This window comes from Leptodactylus fuscus, chromosome 9 (assembly GCF_031893055.1).
Source record: "Leptodactylus fuscus isolate aLepFus1 chromosome 9, aLepFus1.hap2, whole genome shotgun sequence".
NCBI lineage: Eukaryota > Metazoa > Chordata > Amphibia > Anura > Leptodactylidae > Leptodactylus > Leptodactylus fuscus.
In genome coordinates this window covers 42307988-42332612 of record NC_134273.1, presented here as the reverse complement: position 1 = coordinate 42332612, position 24625 = coordinate 42307988, and the positions used below count along the sequence as shown (strand labels likewise).

At 42.3% G+C, this 24625-nt stretch overlaps 1 protein-coding gene across 1 annotated transcript in view; it reads left to right on the top strand.

Annotated features, from left to right (window-relative positions):
• TRIOBP (TRIO and F-actin binding protein) overlaps positions 1-23299 on the top strand; it is a 56062-nt gene extending 32763 nt beyond the window's left edge. The window contains exons 13-22 of the mRNA XM_075286797.1: positions 628-737; positions 2879-3302; positions 5235-5333; positions 6860-7007; positions 7315-7429; positions 8010-8169; positions 10834-10947; positions 13251-13337; positions 18749-18912; positions 21313-23299. Of these exons, the coding sequence (XP_075142898.1) occupies positions 628-737; positions 2879-3302; positions 5235-5333; positions 6860-7007; positions 7315-7429; positions 8010-8169; positions 10834-10947; positions 13251-13337; positions 18749-18910 (1419 nt within the window). The 3' untranslated portion in view covers positions 18911-18912; positions 21313-23299. The remainder of the gene's footprint in view (positions 1-627; positions 738-2878; positions 3303-5234; positions 5334-6859; positions 7008-7314; positions 7430-8009; positions 8170-10833; positions 10948-13250; positions 13338-18748; positions 18913-21312) is intronic.
• The last annotated feature ends 1326 nt before the right edge of the window (positions 23300-24625 follow it).

Genomic DNA, 24625 nt, shown 5'->3' with positions numbered 1-24625 from the left:
GCCGGCTGTAGTGAGCAATTTATCACTAAGTGGTTAGAAGGAAGGCAGGGACAGTAGAATCACTGTTAGTTAGGTGTACCTTTAAAGGGGTTGTCAGGGATAAAAACTAATCCCTACACTAATCTAAACACCCTCAACTCTGTCTACTTTATAAATAACATAACTTATCAAAAATGTATATTTACCCATATCCCTGGGGCAGTCACGAGACCGCCCCAGGGACATTTGCTGGTTATCTGGTGACGATCCGTTTCTGGAAATGGAACATCACTACTCTTCCCCCCCCCCCCCATCCATTTCATCATAGTTGCCTCTATTCCTTCCAGATGGCTCCTCCTTTTTTTTTTTTTTTTTGACTGTCGACACGCACTATAGCCCCAGTGCCGCTCGGTGCTCTGAAGCTGATGATCCACCTCTACTGTGCAGCTCCCACGCTTGCGCAGTAGAGGTGAATTGTCCGCTACAGAGCAGTGCTGGGTCAATAGCGTGCTGGCAGAATCGGAAAAGGAGGAGCTGTCCCGCAGGAGTGAGCCTGGAAGGAAGAGATGTAAGTATAATTGGGTCGGGGGTGAGTGTATATATGTGTGTATATAAACAGAAAACAAAATTACCTTTTTACTCTCCTAGACAAATGAAGGTGTGTTCACACTTTCCGCCATGACGTCTGGTATAAGGCGAAACTGGATCGAAGCACTGAGAAAAAATGTCCATCCGGTTTCCATCCCTGATGTGACCAAGTAAGTCTGTGTTGCATCAAATATATACGTGTGACTATAGGGACTGATGCAGAAGCTGTATCATTCCCGCCCCCCCCCCCCCCCCCCCGCCGCCCATCATCATTTGCCATTCACAGTACAGCTGGCATCTTATTTGGCATCTTAAGTACCTCAAATGATATGTAGTGTGTTGACTAACTGTGTTCTTATGATGAGTGTTGCTATCATCCTTCAAAAACTAAGGGGGCGTTCACACTACCGTCGGTGTCCGACATGTAGTGTCCGCTCAAAATCTGTCACGGACACTAGGAGCGGACACTAGATGTGTCCGTGACACCTGTCATTCACTTGAATGGGCATCTGGTGCGTTCTTTTGCACTCCGTGCCCGTCCTTCCCTGTCCGCAAGAGAAGATGTCCGACTTCTCAAGCGGACAGAAAAACCCTGCATGCAGGGTTCCTCTGTCCACTTGAGAAGTCGGACGTCTTCTCTTGCGGACAGAGAAGGACGGGCACGGAGTGCAAAAGAACGCACCCGATGCCCATTCAAGTGATTGACAGGTGTCACAGACACATCTAGTGTCCGCTCCTAGTGTCCGTGACAGATTTTGAGCGGACACTACATGTCGGACACCGACGGTAGTGTGAACGCTCCCTAACTCATCTTCCTTACACACGTTAAGTCCTTAAAAGGGTTGGCCACTTTCAGACCAATATTGAGAAACAAATGTTATTGTTTGTACAATAAAAAGATGTACAATTTTCCAATCTACTTTCTGTATCAATTCCTCACAGTTTTCTAGATCTCGGCTTGCTGTCATTCATTCTGTTATTTCTAGTGGATAAAACTCTGATCATGGTCATGTGATTTACGGTCCATAGTCATGTGATGAGCACACAGGTGCACTGCTGATTACCAGGCAGATGTCTGATTACTGTGCTGTGACTATAACGAGCGGCACCTGTGTACTCATCACATGACCATGGACCGTAAATCACATGACCATGGTCAGTTTTTTCCACTAGCGGTAACAGAATGAATGACAGTGAGCCGAAATCTGGAAAACTGTGAGGAATTTATACAGAAAGTATATTGGAAAATTGGAAACTTTTTATTATACAAACCATAACATCTTTCTCTCAATATTGGTCTGAAAGAGGACAGCCCCTTTAAGTCAAGGAATAGAGAGCTAATGGGGGAAAAAGTCAAGCTCTCTAAGTCCCAACCCGTCCCCTCAGTCTTGTTAACGTCACAGCAACTGCTGGACTAGGTCAGAGAGATTTCATTCACAGAGAAAGCGTGTTGAGACATGGAGCGTTTGACTTCTTCTGTTAGCTCTCCATCATCTTAAATTGAGTAAGAATTTATCTAAAGAAGTTTATTTTGTTGGAGGATGGCTGCAGCGCATGGGCATTATAAGGACGTAACTGAACAACATGTGACATGCTATATGAGGTACTGGTGGAGGTCTGGGAGGTTAAATCAAGCTGACAGGTTCCCTTTAAAACCTAACACACATTCTTTACTTGCCAAAGGGGTTGTTGCTGGTGGTCCTATTGCTAGGTCATCTAGTGATCAGGGGAATGGCGGACTGCAAGTTCTCCCGCTTTCTCCCTATGACTGAGCAGGTGGGTCATTTGTCTGACCAGCGTTCCATTCACTGTTATGGAGAGTCTGCCATTCTCCTGACCACTGGGTGACCCAGCAGTCGGACCCCTAGCAATGTAAGTGTCTGTAATGAGACAATCCCTTTAATGACCTACTTCCTGTTCAAGTTGAACTCAATGATGAAACGGTATACAGTAAGCTTCCATACTCCCTGTAGTGTCTGATGCCGGTATCTGACATATTTTATTTAAATTCTCATCTATGTAGAATATTCAGAGCTCTGAATGAAACAAAATGGAGCTTTGTTTAACTCCAGTCTCTGCTGTTTAAACCCCCCCAGGGAGTTCCCTCTGTCACCCAATCAGCCAATGATTTCCTCTGACAGCCTGGTGCCTAAAAGTGGCCCTCCGTTGTACCTGAATAAAGCTGTTAGGTATCCTATTAGGGCCCACCAGAGGCCCTTGGTCAGGCACCTGTACATAGCCCATCAATTAAGTGTGAATTATGCAGTAGCTTGAGTATTCCTCTTTTTTTTTTTTTTTTTTTTTTTTTTAGACTATCGGAGAGCAATAAGGAGAATGCATTTGTTCCCACACGGCAGAATCAGAGGCCAGATGAACTCCGGCTTAGTTCAGAAGTCAGAACGAGAAAAGTGGAGCTGGCAGGATCTCGACAAGGTTCGTTTGATTATGTGGAGTTGTCTCCATTGTCTCCAGGAGAGGAGAGGGATCAGAGATCGGAGGAGCGTAGACGCTGGTTTGAAGCTCCCCCTGGAGGAGACTCTTCTTCTACACGCCGTATCACACAGACCTCACTCACAGAGGAGCAAAAACAACGTCTCAGTGAGGACATTGAGGCAAAATGGAAGGAACTGGAGAGGTTACCCTTGCGAGAGACAAAACAGACATCCCTGACTTGTTTGCTTGGTGGAAGCAGAAGTAAAACAGGGGGAGAGAACACAGCAGCACTTGAGAAACAGGTATATACTGAGCGGTTATCTATTCTGTTTCTACATTTGTGGAATTTTGTAGGTTGCATTGGGTAACACAGTAACACATCACATTAAGGAAGTGACATGCTTAAAGAGGATATGTCACCAGTTCTGAAAAGCCTTATGACCTAAATCTTCTGATGGGCGCTGTCACCAATTTTGGTGTTTTGGTTATCCAAGTCTGTTGAGCCATTACAAAGATATAAGCACTTTTTTGTTTTGTGTAGATGCAAATTTGGGTCTACTAGCCAAGTGGGTGGTAACACTGCATGACATCTAGCACACACAGTGACCCTACCCCGGGGGAAACCACAGTGTTACCAATCACTTGGCTAGTGTTCCCTAACTTGTAGCAACACCAAAAGGTCTTATATCTTTGGAATGGCTGAACAGATTTGGATAAATAAGACCGTGCCTGTCACATGATGTATGTCATTGGGCTTTTCAAACCTGTTGACAGGTTCTCTTAAGATGAAACTGCTAAAAATTTACATTCTCAGGTCACCACTAATTTATTAAGTACACAACATATTAAAGTATTAGTTTTCTCTTGCTAGTTTCCTTGTGTATCTTTTACCTGCGCCTCCTCCAGGATTGCCTGCTAGTGTCTGATTTGTACCTGTCTGTATCCATAATCCTCTAATCTGTATCCTTTCTATGCATGGCAAGCGTGGCTAATAAATCTTGGAACAGGCAAAACCAACCTGAAGACTTGGTTGGACAAACTCTGGACTGTGCGTTTCTTACATGTAGGGATAGGGATCGGTTGCTACTTAGGGTACGAATGCAGACTGTGCAAGTAAAGGTATGAACAGGAGTGAAGTTGGAGCACTAGATTGTCTGTTTTAATCCAGGAGAACCCCATTGATCCTGAGGCACCTACAGGGCCAAATGAATGAAATGAACACGTGTGTCTGTATCCTGACAAGGCAAGAGTTTGATGGAATTTGCAGCAGATACAGAAGTCTGATTGTATTTTTACCTTGTATTTGCATCTATTTATGTGAACATTTTAATAATGTTATCAAGTTTGAAACTAAAATTTTCTTATCTGTGCTAGTTTAGGGATTTTGACTGTTTTGTCGCATTAAAAAGCTTTGTCCAATAGAATAAGTGATATATTTTGATCACTGGGGCTTCTCACTAGAACAGGGGTCCTGAGGAGTCTTCCTTTCTCCCTTAATGCTAAGGCCCCTAGCAGAAATGCAGCATTTTTTTTGTTGCAGATTTTGCTGTTTTTTTTTTTTTTTTTTTTTTAAGCCAAAGTCAAGAATAGATTTAAAAGAAGGGAAAAGTCTAAGAACATCCTTTATATTTCCATTTCTTACTAAGCCACTCCTGACTTTGGCTCAAAAAAGTGTGTTTTTGTAATGTTGGGCCTTTAACCCTTCAATGAGAGCATCGAGTCCCACCCACTCACCGCCTGGCTGCGGTCAAGCTGAAGTGGAGCGTGAGAGGTCCTGCTTACTTTACTTCATTGGAAAATCCCTTTAATATAGTTATGCAGTGGGGTGTAATAAGGGAGTTGTGATCTCCATTCTAGTGAATGCGGTGGGGAGGAGGGGGGGGCTCAGAGGTCTGGCCCAAGTAACCAGACATTTATCATCTACCCTTTGCACAATCTAAGGGTGCATTCACACTGAATAAACGCTAGCTTATTTTGTAGAGTAAAATTACACTTGTAAAAAAAATATAATTGAAGTCAATGGGATAGCAAAATTTACAAGTGTAATTTTACTCTACAAAATAAGCTAGCGTTTACTCAGTGTGAATGCACCCTAATGGCCTCATTTCACACATGTCAAATCCTGTTTTACAGTTACCATGAGGGATACTTTACATAGTGGGTCACTTATTACTTTTGGTGTGTGTAGTTTTTTATATCACTAGAATTAATGTCCCTGTATTGCTCATATTTAGATACAGAGTTTAAAGATGCAGCTGGAGAAGGCTAAGAAGGAAATAGAGTCTCAGAAGGGAGGAGGTGGGGGGGCTTTACCCCATGGTTATATATCTCAGGTAAGTTAAAAATGAATGTATCATAGTACTATAGCAATACTCGTTCTCTAAGAGTATTTTCAGAGTTTTTTGTAGGTGGTTTTTGAGGCAGAATTCGCCTAAAAGCAAAACTCCTTCCAACTCTCCCATTCATTTTAATGGGAGTCACTGGTAGATATTTTCCTTTTATTTGATTTTTCAGGGAAAAAAAAGAAACTTCATGACCTATATTCAGGCTTTGGTGTTTTTTACAAAAAAAAACACTAGTATGTGTTTTGTTTTTGTTTTTTTTCCTGCTCCTGATTTCAGTGGGCCTTTTAACGAGAATCTGCCTGAAGATGGGTCTTGACGCTTCTTCTTTTCTCTAGCCAAAAAAAAAAATCAGCTACAGAAGAAAAAAGAAAACTGCCTGACTCTCATTGAAATGGATGGGAAAGTTGGGAGTTTGTGAAAGAGACTTTTATTAATGCCCCAATAGATAACCATCACGTTATCAATATAGGACATGAGGTGTAACACTTTTTCTTTCTTACACCACATCCTGGCTGCTGTAATATACATTATTATTTTGGGCACATCCACGATGACTTGTCATAGTAAACACAATACAGTAGTTGATGAATTTGGTGCGTTATATTTTCCAGGTTTATTTGATCAATGTGCTGGCTTTTGAGATACCCATCAAAAAAGGTTTCTGACAAGTGGAGTCTAGTGAGAGTTTCCTTCCTATGTATATATAAAAAAAAAGTCTGCCAAAGGAAAAGAAACAAAGCGGGCACAGTACTCCCACTGATAACTGAGAAAGTGTTTTGACTTTTCTGGAATCCGTGTGAAAATAGAAGTGTAATATTGATGAACCTTTTTCCATCAACCATGCTGAACAGTTAGGGTGCAATCACACTGAGTATATGCTGACTGATTCTGAACGTTAAAACACGTTCAGAATCAGCGCGTACAAAGCAGATCTCATTCATTTCAATGGGAGCCGACATACGAGCACTCCCCATTGAAATTAATGGGCTGCTTTTTTCCCCCTATTGGTTTCAATGTGATTCGCGCGTAATACATTGAAACCAATAGGGAAAAAAGCAGCCCCTAAGCCGGCTCCCATTGAAATGAATGAGATCTGCTTTGTACGCGCTAATTCTGAATGCGTTTTAATGTTCAGAATTAGTCAGCGTATACTCAGTGTGAATGCACCCTTACACTGAGACTAGTCCTACTGATAATAGTGCCACCTGGTGGCTTAAATAAGAATAAAACTGTAAGAAATGTGTAGCGTGCATTTAACCGCTCACAAGAAACTAATCTATGTAGCTTACCTCTTTATTGCTTTGTTCTAGTTTCTAATAAAGCCCAGACTGACTGACTGAGTGTGTGTGCCTATAATAAATATACATTTCATTAATCTTACACTCATAGTTGCAATCTCTTTTTATCTATTGATCGATTATATTCTTGAAATATTATCAATTGTTAGCAATGAGGTTCAACAAGGTAGCTGCAGGCATATGTCCTATTTTATTATCTTTTATTCTGTATTACAGGAGGCGTGTGAGCTCAGTCTCTCTCAGATGGAGAGCTCGCACAAGCAGCTTTTGTCTGAACTCCAGAGACACCATGAATGGGAGATCCAGAGACTGCGGCAGGAGAAGGATCAGCTGTTAGCAGAGGAGGCTGCAGCTACAGCGTCTGGTAAGGGAGAAAGAGCCTTTACAAGGTTTATTCCCATCTGAGACCTTTTATGTTGCATCCAGAGGATATGTCCTAAATAACAGGTGTGGGGGCAATATCTAGGATCCACCCCTTGACCCCCACACCATTACCACATATGCATGGCTCTCCTCATTCACTTCTATGTAAGTGATAGAAGTAACTTAGCAAGGTTGCTGAAACCCTGAACTCACAACTGATGTCTTGTGTGTGTTGGTAAAATATTAAAGTGATGTTATTCTAAATTGTAATATTGACATGTGTATTTTTTCCTTTTGCTTTTCCACAGTGATTGAAGCCATACGTGCTGCTCACAAGGAAGAGTTACAAAGAGAAGTGGAGAAGGCCCGGACATTCCAACATGGTGGCTCCTCAGGGAACGAGATGCTAAGGCGGCAGCACCAGTAGGCGTCTTTTTTTGTTTTTGTTTTCCTAATACTCTTTGTTGCAAACATTTACATCATTCTTTATCAAAGTGGTAATAGTTCTGTTGTTGATAGGGAACCTGGGTGATGTGCTGCCAACAGTTGAGCATCTTTTATGCTGCATAAAGCTATGGTCACATCTGTTAGAGTTTCCCTTTGGAGACTCCATCGCAGTTTGTGTCGAAAAACGCCAGACGTAAAAAGTGCTGCAAGTCCAACTTTTTCAAACGGCCGTTCCAGTTTAAATTGAACAGAGTCCTGACAATCCTATGTTAGTTAATGGGGTTTGTCAGGCTCGGTATGTGGCCATTGGTTTAGTGGTCTGCCTATTCGTTGTTCTGATCCTCCTCCAGACCAGAACTTTAGGTAGGCCAATGCTAGTGTGAATCTAGTGTTGTTGTCGGTCAGTTAGTAGTATAGATACACAGCAAACTATAATCTGCCTGCAATATAAGGCTTTAACTCTTCCTCTTGCATAAAGCATACCAAGTATGCATGGTGATGTATCAAGATTGCATATGGGTTGCTAAGGGTTTTTTACTGTTGTTTTTCTGAGCAGATCTGATATGGAAGCTTTGAGAAGGGAGCTGCAGACTTTATCAGAACGTTACTCACAGAAGTGCTTAGAGATTGGAGCATTGAACCAGGGTGCAGCTGAGCGGGACAAAGAACTGCAAAGATATCAGCAAGAAGTAAAAGAACTGCTGAGGCAGAATCAGGCAAGCATAACCATTATTCAAAAGGAGCTCCTGGCCCATATAATACATGTACTTAGCTTAGCAAACACACTTCTGCTTTAATGGGTAGAAAGACCCCTGCTAGTGGCTTATCTCCCCTGAGAACAAAAAGCTTGAGCATGTCGAAGTATAACAATTCGATCCTTCTTTTCCCTTACAACTGCCAACTGATGAGAGCCTGAAGGCCCCCCATACACATCTGATGGTTGAGCACTTCCACTACACTTATTGGATTCATCTGATGTTAACCTAACTTACAAAATTGCTTTAGGCTCATTTAATGATTTATTATATAGGAGAAACATTTGTAATGTGAGAAAATGAGTATGAGAACATAAGTTTGTGTGCAGGCATAAGTATGTGCCCCTTGGACCCAGTACAGGTGGTGGGTGACAGAAGGACACTGTCCGTGGTGAGTTCCATGCTGGGGAATAACTCCCATCCCATGTATGAGACCATGATCGCACTGGGCAGTACTGTCAGTGACCAACTGCTTCACCCCAAGGGTGCATTCACACTACGGATACACTGACTGATTCTGAACGTTAAAACACGTTCAGAATCAGCGCATATAAAGCAGATCCCATTCATTTCAATGGGGAGCCAGCATACGAGCGCTCCCATTGAAGTGAATGAGAAGCGCTCGCGTGTACGGCTCGCTCGGCTCATTCCGAAGAATGAGTGCTATCAAAGGTCCTCCAACCCCCCCACGCACACGCACACACATTCAGTTAGGCTGTGCATCCAACACCAAACTAAGCAGAGATCATTCCATACAGAGAACTGAAAGATCTTTAAGTAATGATATCCGTTCTATTACTTTATCTCTACCTTTTTATCTGTACCTACTGTCACTGTAATGCCTCTACCTTGGGCTTTTGTATTGATATTTTGTATTTTGTTTTTAAATTAGATAATTTCTATTAACAAATTTTTCTTTACATAAATTCAAACAATTGACAAAACAGCAATACAACAACAATTCAAAGTAAATATGGAGACACAATCCGACATAAAAGGGAGGGGGGGGGGAAGTCCTGAACATCTTTTGATTCACAGCAAATAGCGCTCAGGGAAACAGACAAAGTAGAAGTGGGAGATCTGTCTCTAATCAGAGACTGGGAGGGAAGACCAGGTGTATCCAACCACGCTCCCCAAATTTTTTCAAATTTAGTTTGGGCCTTTCTATGAGTATATACTTCCCTCTCCAGCCTAATAGTATTATTAACTCTAGATATCAATCCCGCCAGGAAGGAGGGCTCTGGTCCGACCAATGGTAAGCAATCGATTTTCTTGCCTGGTACAATACCCTAGACAACCCTATAAATCAGTGATGGCGAACCTATGGCACGCGTGCCAGAGAGGGCACGCAGAGCCCTCCATGCTGGCACGCGTGCGGTCGCCCGGATCGCTCACCAACAGGGAATCCGGTACAGGATTCCCCGTTGATGAGCGATCACTGCCTTCAGTTGTATGTGCAAATGCACATACAGCTGAAAGCTGTCAGGGTAGGCCGCGGATCGCGCGACCGCGGCCTACACTGGCTGCAGAGTTTGACCTCTGCCCCGACGCGGGCGCGATGACGTCATCAGCGCCGCCAGTGACAAGAAGGTGGATGCCGGCGGCTCTTCAGGGGTGAGTATGAGAGTGGCTCACTGTGTATATGATGTTGGGGGGAGCGCTTATAATACTTGGTGGGGTGTATGATACTGGGGGGGAGTGTATAATACTGGGGGGGCTTATAATACTGGGGGGAGTGTATAATACTGAGGGGGCTTATAATACTGGGGGGAGTGTATAATACTGGGTGGGGTGTATAATACTGGGGGGAGTGTATAATACTGGGGGGAGTGTATAATACTGAGGGGGCTTATAATACTGGGGGGAGTGTATAATACTGGGGGGCTTATAATACTGGGGTGGCTTATAATACTGGGGGGTGTACTAAAGAGCATATAATACTGGGGGGGGGGGCTATTTATAAGCACACAATACTGTGTGTGGATGCCACTGTGGAGCATATAATCCTGTGGGGGGGGGGACACCTACTGCGGAGCATATAACACTGGGGGGCTACTGTGGTACTGTGGAGAATATAATATTGTGTGGTGGGCCCACTGCAGAGCATATAATACTGTCTGGGGTCCCCTCACTATTTATATCACACAGTATCTGTTTTATAGCAGACGTGATATTAGTACAGGATGTAAGAATATTACACGGTAACTATAAAACAGATCCTGTGCGATGTAAATAGTGAAAATTAATTGTTCAAAGTACCAAATGCCGAGACCTTTACATTTCAGTACAACGTTGTTTGTATTATTGAAAGCTCTGTAAAGCCCCACATGACTGTAATTTTTGGTCAGTAACTGTCCGCAATTGTGGATCCGCATAGTATTAAGTCTATATTGTCGTGTTGGCACTCCGTGAAAATTTTGTGGGTTTTGGGTTGCAGTTTGGGCACTCGGTCTCTAAAAGGTTCGCCATCACTGCTATAAATTCTGGACTTTCCGGGTCCACACCCTCCCCCAAATGACCTGGGAGGCAAACTAACGGTGAGCGCAGACGGGCGATATTTTGTATTATTATTGTATTCTCCATGTTGCTGTAACACCATATATAATTTTTTTTTTTTTTCCCTAGGATTTAAACAGCCGACTTTCAGAAGAAATTGGAAAATTGCGGTCCTTTATGGCTGGCAATGGGCCAAGTGAGGGGCGGTTACAAGCAGGAGAGAAAAACAGTGCTGAGCTGGAGGTAAATAAGACATTAGAGTACATTGTAGGGTGAAGTTTTTATCTTCAACATTGCTTTACATGTTTCTGTGTATGCTACAGTTTCACCATAGTAATAGGTGTGTGTTTTACAACTTTTCCTATAATTTCTTAAGTGTGGAGGTTTTTGTTTTGTTTTTTGGGGGTGGGGGGGGGGGTTAGTTATTAATGAGAATTTAGAGGAATTTCTACAGGTGTTTCATGTTCACTCTAGGGTGAGATTGTGTAACTTAGTGCTTGTACTTTGATGTGTGGGCAGTCAGGTTTCAGCAATCATTTGCCAGGACAGCCAATGAAAGTAATTTTCTTTGATTTCACAGAAAACCTATAAACTTGTAGAACAGTGTAGAGTCTAGTTCTTTAAAAAGCAATTACAAAGGATACATTTTTTTTTCTATGAAAAAAAACTTGCAGTGTTGAAGCTTTCCTTACTGATACCAAGCAGGTCTGTACTAGTTGCTACCTTGTAGTCCCTTTTTATACTGGGCAATGAGTCCTTGGCCAGTCACCTGATATAGCGGTCACCGCTGCGGGCATTTTCTGTATGTAACATTACATTACATTCTGAGCTACCATCCTGAAATCCTGGCAACCCCCTTGACCACTACGCAGAGTATAAAGCAGTCTGTTTCTTGGTCTGGTGGGGTGGAAGGGAGTGGGTGTTGAGGGAAGGGGTACCAATCTGATACTGGTGACATATACTAAATATACACTCACTGGCCACTTTATTAGGTACACCATTCTAGTAACGGGTTGGACCCCCTTTTGCCTTCAGAACTGCCTCAATTCTTCGTGGCATAGATTCAACAAGGTGCTGGAAGCATTCCTCAGAGATTTTGGTCCATATTGACATGATGGCATCACACAGTTGCCGCAGATTTGTCGGCTGCACATCCATGATGCGAATCTCCCGTTCCACCACATCCCAAAGATGCTCTATTGGATTGAGATCTGGTCACTGTGGAGGCCATTGGAGTACAGTGAACTCATTGTCATGTTCAAGAAACCAGTCTGAGATGATTCCAGCTTTATGACATGGCACATTATCCTGCTGAAAGTAGCCATCAGATGTTGGGTACATTGTGGTCATAAAGGGATGGACATGGTCAGCAACAATACTCAGGTAGGCTTTACCAAGGGGCCCAAAGAGTGCCAAGAAAATATTCCCCACACCATGACACCACCACCACCAGCCTGAACCGTTGATACAAGGCAGGATGGATCCATGCTTTCATGTTGTTGACGCCAAATTCTGACCCTACCATCCGAATGTCGCAGCAGAAATCGAGACTCATCAGACCAGGCAACGTTTTTCCAATCTTCAATTGTCCAATTTCGATGAGCTTGTGCAAATTGTAGCCTCAGTTTCCTGTTCTTAGCTGAAAGGAGTGGCACCCGGTGTGGTCTTCTGCTGCTGTAGCCCATCTGCCTCAAAGTTCGACGTACTGTGCGTTCAGAGATGCTCTTCTGGCTACCTTGGTTGTAACGGGTGGCTATTTGAGTCACTGTTGCCTTTCTATCAGCTCGAACCAGTCTGGCCATTCTCCTCTGACCTCTGGCATCAACAACGCATTTCCGCCCACAGAACTGCCGCTCACTGGATGTTTTTTCTTTTTCGGACCATTCTCTGTAAACCCTAGAGATGGTTGTGCATGAAAATCCCAGTAGATCAGCAGTTTCTGAAATACTCAGACCAGCCCTTCTGGCACCAACAACCATGCCACGTTCAAAGGCACTCAAATCACCTTTCTTCCCCATACTGATGCTCGGTTTGAACTGCAGGAGATTGTCTTGACCATGTCTACATGCCTAAATGCACTGAGTTGCCGCCATGTGATTGGCTGATTAGAAATTAAGTGTTAACGAGCAGTTGGACAGGTGTACCTAATAAAGTGACCGGTGAGTGTAGGTCATTAATGTCTTTTAGACTAGAAAACCATTTTAATGCAAATGTCCTGATGCTAATGTTGACTCCTTTCACATGCATTTGCATAGCTTACAATATGTAAAAATAACTTCCATTAACACTTTACTGTCACACGTTTAGATAGAAGTGCTGACATACTAGAGATCTCATTATGTTTACTGAGAGGTGTTGATGTACTGGTCTCCGTTTGTACATAAATACGTATTTACCTGTAAAAAGCATAGAAAAGCATTAAAATGGATAGTCTTTATAACATCTGCTATTCAGAATAGAAGCACTGCACTTTGCCACTGTTCAATATTTCAAGAACATTTCTCAACATGGGCTACTTGATAAATGTGCATTTTCTACTACTTTAGGTTTTATTGCGGGTGAAAGAGAATGAGTTGCAGTATTTAAGAAAAGAAGTCTCCTGTCTGCGGGAGGATCTCCAAAACATGCAGAAGGTAAGACTTTCCACGTTGCATATAGATTTATGTTCTCATACAAATAACCTATCCAATTTGAGATGGGTTAAAAAAATAATTTTCTCCGCAATCTACTATAATGTAACATGACCACAAAAATTTGCAAAGTAACGTGCAGTATCGAACATACAATCTGTGTTTTTGGGAATAAGACCATTATTAAACTTTGTTGAGTACCTGTAGTATATGAAAAATAATCCATATTCTTTATCCATGAATGTAACAGTGGGACTTGATGAATAACGGCACTCTGAAGTTATACTATTTACTGCAATTATGACAGAAGTCTGCAGTCAACTGCATTCATGTCAATGGGAATGTTGAAGGTAGCGAAGTTCGGTGCTCCCTTTGAAATGAACGGAGCTATGCACGTGCTGCTCAGCCACTGCTCCAAGAGAACAGGGACTTTTTATCCCTTGTTGTGAATGTTCAGCAGTCAGGGGATAGCTTGCTTTTGGGGGAAATCCTCTTTGACACTCAATTGTAGGTTTGTTTTTTTTTTTTTTTTTTTTGTTTTTTTTGCAGTTTTGGCTCAGTGGTTATCACTGCAGCCTTGCAGCGCTGGAGTCCTGGGTTCAAATCCCGCCCAGGACAACATCTGCAAGGAGTTTGTATGTTCTCCCCGTGTTTGTGTGGGTTTCCTCTGGGTACTCTGGTTTCCTCCCACACATCAAAGACATACTGATAGGGAATTTAGATTGTGAGCCCTATATGGGACAGTGACTGTCAATGTCTGTAAAGCGCTGCGGAATATGATGGCGCTATACAAGTAAGCAAAATAAATAAATAATTTTGTTTAATTATAATTTTGTGAATATCCAAATGTTGCTGTAGATTTCCAGTCATTACTTATTTGATTGTTTGTTAGGCTGGGGCTAAAAGTAGATTGTAGCCTAAGCCCACATATTTCTGCCACCGTTCCAGTGTTGCTGGAATACCTGCCCGGCTAGGCTCTAACTAAACATAGAATAGGTTACCTCACCTAGGATAACAGAACAGTGTTGCTGCTGGAGCAACTTCTTAAGCCTCCTTGACGAGGAGACTCTCTGCAGCTGAGTCTCTGCCAGAACATCCCCAAAGTGTGGACTGGACTGGAGGGGGGTGGAATGATGGGTCCCACTACCAAACCTACCTGTCATTCCTAAAGATCCAGCCCAGTACTGAGCATTTACCAAAATGCTCAGCAGATGAAAGTTGTCTGCTGAGAACAAACATTCCTGCAGTTTTCTGATCTCACCCACCTGAGTAGTCTGGGTGAGATGTACATCCCCCCAATTACCTGACCAGCCATTTGCTTACAGTGCTCATATGTTAGTAGATCTGAAATTTAGTAATTTCCTGTATGCACAGTGCTTACAGGCACAGTCTTACGATGTTGTTCTGCAGATGAGTTTGTCGAAAGCAGCAACAGGAAGTGCAGTCATTTAGTTTGTCACCTTTCAGGGTTTTTTTTTTTTTTCTCAGAAATTGATGGTAAAACTGTCACTGTTATTGAACAACTTTATAGTTATATGTTGGCTTCTAAGAAACTTATTCAAATGGTCAATACATTTCATAGATCATTTGATTCTGGATCAAAATATCCACTTTTTTTTTTTTTTTTTTCTTTTCTTTTTTTTAACTGTTGTTGCTCATTTATCTCTAAACTTCCTATCACTAGGTGTCTCCTTTTAGGGCCTCTCATCTCACAAATTTTGAACGCTTCCAAGTACCTTTGCGATGCCTCTCTGGAAGTAGCTTAGTGTTCTGCCAAAGAGGCAGCCAACTCAGTGGAAATCCGCCATACTGTTTGGATCCGTTTGTGGAATGCTGAATCTGCCTCTAAGAAGGCAATCATGGGCCTTTTCTCAGGCCTAGAGAAACTCCTCTCTGAATCTAGTGGGCTCCCCCCGGCTACCTACCTTACAGGTATTCTAAGAGCCAGACATTTTCTAAGTTTTTGCTTCTTTTGTAATTCCACCTCTCGCTCCAGAGGACAGTCTTTCTGGAACTATGGCTCCAAGGAGGTCTTCTTCAAGACCAGACCTGCCTTCCTGCCCTCTAGGCTTTCCTCTTCCAAGCTCTTCTCTGTATGAAGGTCTTCCCCCTACTCTGGAGTCCTCGGGTGGGTGGGGGATGGCTGCTCTTCCTACAGGAGATTTGGTTTGATAGTGTCGATGATGCCTTGGTCCGAGAGGTGGTGTCGACTGGCTACTCCTTCAAGCTCTCCTCCCTTTTTTTTATTTTTTTTATCCACTTTGCTTTATTCCTCTGCTCGAGTGGTCTCCTTTCTACAGGCTGTCTCCGCTCTACAATGGCAGGGCATCTTTATCCTCATCCCTGGTTAGAGCATTTCCAGGGCTTTTTATTCCAACCTGTTTACCATCTCCAAGAAGGAATTCTCTCTCTTTGCCCCATCCTGGACCTGAACGGTCTCAATCGGTTTGTCTGTGGCCACTGTTTCTGCATGGAGTCCCTGCAGTCAGTGGTGGCATTCCTGGAGACTGGGAAATACCTGCCATCTATCGACATTCATGACACCTACCTTCAGATTCACATTGTCCTGTGCCATCAGTGTTTTTTCTTTGTTTCACTGTGGATTCGTGTACTTTTCAATTTGTCATGCTCCCCTTTGGGCTGGCCTCCGCCTCCCGGGAATCCCTCATATCTATCCTCTGCTCCAGTGGAGTCACGTGATTCCATACTTGCACAACCTCCTAATGAAACCCTCCTCCAATATGGACAATCTGACTAACTTACGGATTACTTTGGACCTCCTTTGCTGCTTCGGCTGACTCTTCAATGTGGAAAATTCCTTTCTCATGCCTTCTCGGTGTATGGAATTCCGAAGCATGATGCTCAGTAGACTCCAGGGCAAGATTCTTCTCCCGGAGTCCAAGATCCTTGCCTTCGAGTTTCCTGCTTTTGTAGGAACTTTGGTGTTCACTTTGGTTCTGCATGCAGGCATTATGGATCATGGTTTTGACCGTGAAAGCCATCTCTTATGCTCCATTTCACTTGTGTCCTCTTCACTTGGCGATTCTGACCCTTTTGGACAACTCTCCATTCATGTTTGACCACTTGATCTCCCTGGGAACCTCTTCGGTGTCTCTCATCCCCAGGGATTTCCCAGTCGAAAGCCCTTTCTTCTCCTCTGTTGGCAGGTGATTTCCACCAATGCCAGTCTTTCCAGTTGGGGAGCAGTCTTTAGTGCTTTGACTGTTCAGGTCTTGTGGTCCACAGCAGAGACCTCCCTCCAGATAAATTTCCTGGAACTGAGAGCAACTATTTTATCAGAGTCCAGACCAACTTGAACCATATGGGTGGGACCCAGGAGCTGAGTGACTATTAAAGAAGACTCCTACTTCTTTGGGCAGAGCGCCATGTCCTGGGTCTGTCGGTGTTCCACATTTCGGGTATGGACAACTGGGTGTTGGACTACTTAAGCTGAGAAAGGTCGACCCGGGAAAATGGTCGCTTCACCAGCAGATCTTTCTCCAGTTGTGCTCCCGGTGGGGCAAGCCAGAAGTGGACCTCTTTGCCTCCTGCCTGTACCATACATTTCTCCACTACGTGACCAGGTCCCAGAGATCTCTCTTCTCCTTCTATTCTAGAAGAATGTCTACCTAGTAGCCATTGATTCAGTCCGCAGGGTCTTAAACCTGGCTGCCCTGTCCTGGAAGTCTCCTCTTCTTGTTCTCCACCAGTCTTTCTTGCTTAAGGAAAAGACAAGGACATCCTATTACCATCTTTCTGCCAGGACCCCAAGCACCCGTATGAACGCTCTCTTTAATGTCTGGATGTGGTCTGGACGATTTGGTCCATTTTTCTCTCATGGACCTCTTCTGTCTGCTAGTTTTCCCTGAGGGCCCTTGACTTGCACTGGCTGCTTCCAAGGCGTCCATCTCCAGATGGATTCGGTCTGCTATCAGGGAGGCCTATAGGCTCAAATTTAGGCTGCTGCCTCTCCATGTGTCTGCTCATGCCATGAGCTATTGAAGCCTCCTGGGCTGTCTGGCATCAGGCTTCTGCCACCTAGATGCACCTGGGCCTCTATCGACACTTTCACCAAGTTCCATCAGATCTGTTCTGTGGCCTCTGCTGTGCTAGTTTGGGTCGTAAGGTTCTGCAAGCATCTGTGCGGTAGATTGTTCGCATGGCTGTGTCATTCTCACCCTCTGGGACTGCTTTAGGACATCTCATGGTGCTGTATTCCCCAATGACCTAAGCGAGATAAATGGATTTTTGTTCTCACCGTAAAGTCCTCTTTGTATTGTATTCACTGGGGGACACAGATTCTACCCTTTTTCCTTATTGTTCCTGCCCTGAGCTGTTTTGACTCTTCTTTTGGTTCAAGACATGGTTATTGTTGGTTCCAGGTTCTGTGGTGGTCTTTTTTTTTTTTTTTTTTTCTCCCTTTGTTTCTCTGTCTGCTACTGCCGCGGTACAAATTTGCTACTATAGTCTGTGGAGAATTTATAGCCCAGAGGCAGATACTACATTTTTGGATATTCCTAGTGGCCATGTCTATACTCATGATGTTGTCCCCCAATGAATACAAAGACAAAAGGATTTTGCAGTGAGTACAAAAATCCTTTTATTTTTGTGTATAAAACAGAATTACCAAACTCTCATGTTACTTCTGATTTGCTATTATGTTTCCAGTGTTAAGTTTTAGGTGAAAATATAATCCTTAAAGGGGTATTCCCTTAACCCTTGTTCACCAACCAGAGGTAACGGACTGCTTATCTCAACCCTTATCAGCCAAATTCAATTAAACCAGAATCAGAAATGCTGGAGCTCTCACCTCCCCCCCTCCCCTATCTGAGGAGCTCCATTACTTGTCAGACATACACAGCTCAGAGCTGCTGCTGAGCACTCATCCCCTCCCCCCTCTGAGAGCAGGGAGCTATGTCACTTGGGAACTATATAAGGAAAATGTTCGTTCTCGTATCTTGTTAGCCAGTGTTAAAAAAAAAAAAAAAAAAAAAAACTTGATAGTCTTCAGTAGTTGATACCTTTTTAATGGCTAACTAATAATGATGACCGATTCCAATGTTTAGGAACTCTCTGCTCAGATAAGCCCAGTAGTCAATAGTAGTAGTAGTAATAGAAACTGAGTGTAAACAATGAAGTGAATAAATTAAGATAGTGGCCAAACAAAGCATTTTTCATAAAGCAATGTATTTAGGAAATGTCTTAAATCCACATAAACTAGCAGTATAAATAGGATGCTTTTCATGGGACAACCCCTTTAAATTAAATGATCATGAACTATGTCACCAATACATATTATTATTATTATTATTATTATTATTATTATTATTATTATTATTTATTATAATATATAATTTTTTTTTTATTTCTTTGATGGAAAACAGATTCTAACATATTTCATCTTCCACTCCTAGGACAAGCGATATGCATCAGAAAAATACAAAGATATTTATGTAGAGCTTAATAACATCAAATCTCGGTCAGAGCGAGAGATTGACCAGTTGAAAGAACACTTACGACTTGCGATGGCAGCTCTACGAGAAGAGGCTGCAATGCGCAACAGCGTAGGAGAGTAACGGTGAGAAATGTGCAAATTTACTTTTATGTTACCAGATAAAGGGCTGTTCTCTAGAAGTGTATTTATTGACAAACACTTGAGGCATAGGCCACCGGTTAGGCATACAGTGACATATGTTGTCCATAGGGTCACATTGTTTAACAAAAACATTAACACTGGATGCCTTTGATTAAAGGGGTTATATGGGACTTTTAGGTTCTGGACGAACCCTGTTCGGGGTTTGAGCAAAGTGCATTACAGTTTACCCAGCTAAGTCCCAGCAGAATGCAGAAGGAGCAGTCACTTTAAATGGTTTGACTTTGAAGCCATGATCTTGGTCTTGTTTTAAAGCTAAGAATCTTGGCTTTAGAACCTGGCCAAGATCATGCCTGCAGACTTGGCGATATTGCTGGTTAAAGTGGAGCTGCATATACTGTTTCATTTTAACCGATGTGCAGGAGCCCACACGCAGGGAGAGAAGAATGATGATTTTACTCGTGTCCCTGTCACTTCAAATAACCACAGGGAAGGGAATATCATAGACTTTTCTGATCACCGACCTCCCCCCAATCAATCAATCAATCGAAAAGCATACTTAACATACTAATTTTAATTTTAAGGGTAGTTATGGCATTTATTTTATATGATAAACGCCATAAATCGTAACCTTCAGATTAACATTCAGCCAGAATTTGTTTTTCTGTTCTCTTCGCCTTTCAAAAATAAAATGTATCAATTTCAGGGCGGTTTTTGCAATTTTAATGTGACTAGGAGTTAATGACCTTTCCTTTTCCAAGGGGGTCTGACACCCAAAACCATCATGGATGAACTGTTGAAAGCAGCAGCAGTACTCAGGGGTTTCATAGGCCATGAGCTGTGATGTTCGTCGGTCACATGGCCTGATCGCATCGCAGTCCTATTAAAGTAAATCATTTAAGATGTTGAGTACAGCTACTGTACAAATGTGTGGACTTCTGCTCCCGAAGTACTGGATAGGATGCAGCGCTCATCTGAACTCTGCAGTCTCTTCAAACAGCTGATCCCTGCAGATGGCCGAACGAAGGATGAGCCATAAATTATTTTAATCTGGAAAACTTTTTTAGGCTAAAGCCCCACATAGCGAAACACTGGGGGGCGGGGGAATGCAGTTAAAATGTGGTGTGTGTTGTGTGTTTTTGTTTTGTTTCTTTCCCCTCCCATATTACATATAAAGGAAAAGGCTTATAATTCTCCAGATAAAAGTGAATATGATGGGTTTTGGGTTTTGTTTTTTTGTGTGTGTGTTTTGTTGGTTTTTTTTTTTTTGGTTTTTTTTTGCAATGTGTGAATGAAATTAAAGAAATGTCACTCACTTTGGTGGTACTGTAAAACACAATTTTTTATTCATTTTTTTTTTTCCCCACTGCATTTCTGCAACGTGGAGCTCTGGCATTAAAAAAGTTTCCCATGAAAGACTTTTCTGGCATATCTGTCCCTATGTCTTAAATTAACTCCTGCCCAGCCTTTTGCTCCAGCTCTGACTTGATGTGACTTCGCTAAAAAAAAAAAAACTGTCATTAATTTGTCAGACTTGAAATAACAGTGTACCACGGAAAAAGAACAGGCCAAGGAAAGAATTATCAAACTAGTATATATCTATAAAATATAAGTATATGAACAACAGTGTAGCCTTATGAGTAACACGGGTTCTGTAACTGCTATAGAAATGAATGAGAGTTCACTGTTCAACACTGTTTATTTACCTCCCATTGAACTCTGGGAACTATGAGAGTTACGGAAACAGTGTAGCTCAGAGGGCAACGCTGTTTTTGTAGGCACAACCATTGAGGGTAGTCTTTTTCGGTGAATTTATGTTCAGCTAACAGTTTGGAGGGTTCATTTTAGAGATGAGTGCAGGTTCCAAACGTGGGACTCTCAGACATTTGTTGTATATCCTATGAGTATGCCATAAATGTATTTAAATAGCACAGTACATAAAATAAAACAGCCCAAACACATACTGGCCTATACTGACCAGATGAATTCCAAAGGCACACACTGATTTGGCATCAAAGTTGGGGCCCTGGGGTTTCTTTTCTTATAAGCTTCCAGTGTATACATCCTGTAAATGTAGCCTAAGCCATGATAGTTATGTTTGTGTGTGCATATAACTTGATGATCGTGGGCACCAATACTAAATCTGTTATAGGGTTCCCAACCATTGCATGCCATTTATAGTACTGGTGCCTTGTTATTTGGCAAAGGCTCTGTTAAGCTTCCTTGGTGCCAGGGCTAGGGTGCGACCTCCTAGGCCTCTTTCCTAGGTTTCCAATCTTCTTTATATATATAAATATATACACAAACTGCATGTTACCTTCTTGTGTAACATTTCTTTCAATATGACTGACCTTTCCTTATTTGTATGTTTTATACTCTCTGCAGGTTAATACACTGCCTTTGTTATCACAGAGATGGATCTCGCACACATGCCGACAATGTGACATCACTTCACCTTGCGCCACACAACTGCTCTGTTTTATATGTGAATCACTTAATTTTATAAGACACATTTATTATTATTGTTATTATGTTATTATAGGGGATTCTTCCAAGTTTCCCAGACAGTGACACAAGGTCATATAAAGCTCAAACTGAGGTGTCCACAGGTCTGAAGCTTTCTAACATATCCTACCTTTTACTGTTACGTATGGGGAAATGACTGTATTTAAAGTTTGTCTATGTGGATATTTGAGCAGAGAGGATACACGTTCTGGGGTGGTGGTGGGAACAGGCAAGGTTGAGCTGTGATATTGTAAGTGCACTGAATGTGAACACTGCCAGGAAGCCAAGAGGCTTATACCAAGTGGTCAGCGGTTTTACATCACAGGGACTAAAAGAATAGATGTGTATAATAGTTTTTTTTATATATAGGGAAAAGCTTTGTACAGATGTGCATTGTAAGGTTTGGAGCAGTATATTGTTGCTGAATGTAGTGGAGTGATCAGGATGTGTGCGGAGTTTATTGTAGTTCATGTTTGTGGACACTGAATGATTTTCGAAAGGAGAAATTCGGTGCTAGATGCCTGGACCAGCAATGTAAAGGTGTGACACATAATGGCATTAGTAAGTATGGTGGACGCTCACAGCTATAGAAAAACGCATATGCAGTAAGCATTAAATAATCGACTCTTCTCCCCAAAAATCTTTGCTTCTTCTTAACAAGATTCTTCATGTGTTGTACAGTATTATGGTGGTATTTAAAAAACCCCACCAATATTGACTCTTGTAGGCTATGGGGGGAGCAGATTCTAAACATACCGGGGGTGATGAGCCTTGTGGTGACCATTGGCATCCCTGATTGTACAGTGCCCAGGGCTATCTGTATTGAATGCTCTTGAGCCACCTCTCTCATAGGATACTCTGGAGGTAATACTACATTGTCATGACCATTACCCCAGGAATGTTTACACTGCCGTCCCTCCATGCTTTGTACATCACTATCATGAGTTTTAAAGAAGAGTTTGATTACTTTTTTTTTTTAATTTTTTTTTTAACCCCTGCAAAGGCTTAAAATGACAAACTCTCCATACTCTTCTTTATTTTTGGTTAGGGATCCAGTGGCCTGTCTCAGTTTGGGTTCCCAATCTTTGATGATCATCTGCCCACATGTTGGCACATCAACCAATCAGTGGCCAAGGGCGATGCTCCGTTTAAGTAAAACCTCACTGCTTGGTCTCTGGCCGTATTCTTTACAAGCAGGTCAAAGTCATCAACGCCCGGGACTTAAACAGACACTCCACTGGATCCTCGGCCAAACAGAGGGGCAAGTATGTAGAGTTTAAGACTCTGCAGGGTTAATAAAGGAACTGCGACAACTTTTTTAAAGAGCTCAGAACTATTGACAGATCCCTTTCAAGATGGCCCACAAGCATTGGGATCTGATCAGCAGTTTGGGCATCCATACATGAGCAGGCTAGTCGCATCCAGCAGAACACCAGCCATCCATTACCAAATGACCCTGGCACATGGACGTCATTGTAATCTCCTTGTTTATTAAAGGGGAAGACGGAGTTACAAATATTCTATGAGATCAAATGTTAAATCAGGATGTAAAAAATCTATTCACACCTCATTGACTTTAGCCTATCCATTCACCATGCTTTGTGCCTTATTGATCCTAGTAAATGAATATGAACGCGACTGCAATGCATTAAACATCTGTAAAAGAATGACATCCTGCATTATCGCTTACTTATAGGTCACATAGACACAGAATATATGTATATAATGCAGAAGACTAGGCACCATATAGATGGCTCTTAGATTGTAGCTTTTATTTTCCAGCTGGCTATAATGGTATGGACCACGGTTTCGATCTATCCCAGTTTTAAACTAAAACTGATGTCCAACATTGGGTCTGCCAGTAATAAATATATATATATATATATATATATATATATATATATATAATTATTGCATAATATTTCATGTTAGTGCATTTTGCTGGTTATACAGCTGCTCAAAACCAAAGGTCCTGATTAAAATTTCAGATCTTTACAACTATGCGTGACCTAAGTCATCACTGCAGCACCTTAGAGCAGTTACACAGGGTTCTGTCTTATGAGTAGCAGACTTGCAATCAGTACCTGCAGCTTGATACTACTGAGTGGTGGGAGGACGCTTACATAGGTATTCTCATAAGACATCATGACATATTGCTAGATTATGTCATCACCTCAAGATCGATGGTTGTCTGACCTCTGGGAACATCGACCATTGACCTAAACAAAGCTGCTCCATGTATTTCTATACCTGGTGTCATTCATGTGAAAGGGGCTGTGTTGCAATGTCCTGCACAGCAAATGGATGGCAAAAAGGGTAAAGGAGCTTCTTCATCATCATTTAGATCGGCCCCTTAACTCTGAGGATTGCAGTTCGAGCCCCATTAGTTAGAGGGGTTAATCAGGATAAGAAAACATGGCTGTTTTCCTTAAGAAAGAGCTCAAGAAATAACATTACATAGGTTGGCCACATGGCCATGCTATAGCTCGGTCCCATTCAAATGAGTGATACAGAGCCTCAGCATGGTCGGTGGACGTGATGTCACTTCCTGAGAAGTGGATTTGAAGGAAAGCAGCCATGTGGATAAACCCTGTGAGAGGCGATTGTTACCATAACAAATTTAGGCATTTATTTATATGAACTTTTCCTTATTTTTTTTCTTTTCTTTTTACATTTAAGCAGTTTAACAGGACAATCTCGCAGATTAATATCTGACTGCTGAAACCCACCAGCAATCACAAGAATGAGGGTCCCATGTGTGAATGGAGCCATAATTCGCATATATTACCACTGCTCCATTCACTTCTACAAGACCCATAGCGCAATGTATGTAGCCATCTCCATCAGTCCCATAGAATAGAGCATTGGTCAGTGGTGTACATCACTTATGAGTTCACCCAGGTTGTGGTGGGTTTTTATTTTCGGGTCCTCCAGTGATCAGAGTCTTATTCCCTATCTTGTAGATATTTGTGTGTAGCTGTAATACAGAATATCTAATGTTCCCTCATCTGTCAATGTCTCATTAAGGCTGGTCTTACATGGCCGTAATGTAAGTCCGCAATTGAGGGTTTTCAATTGCGGACACATTATATTCAATGTGGCCTCTTACACCACCGGATATTTTATCCGTGGTGTGGCCGGGCCGCAACTGTGATCTGCAATTTATAGGACATGTCCGTAATGGCCGTGAATT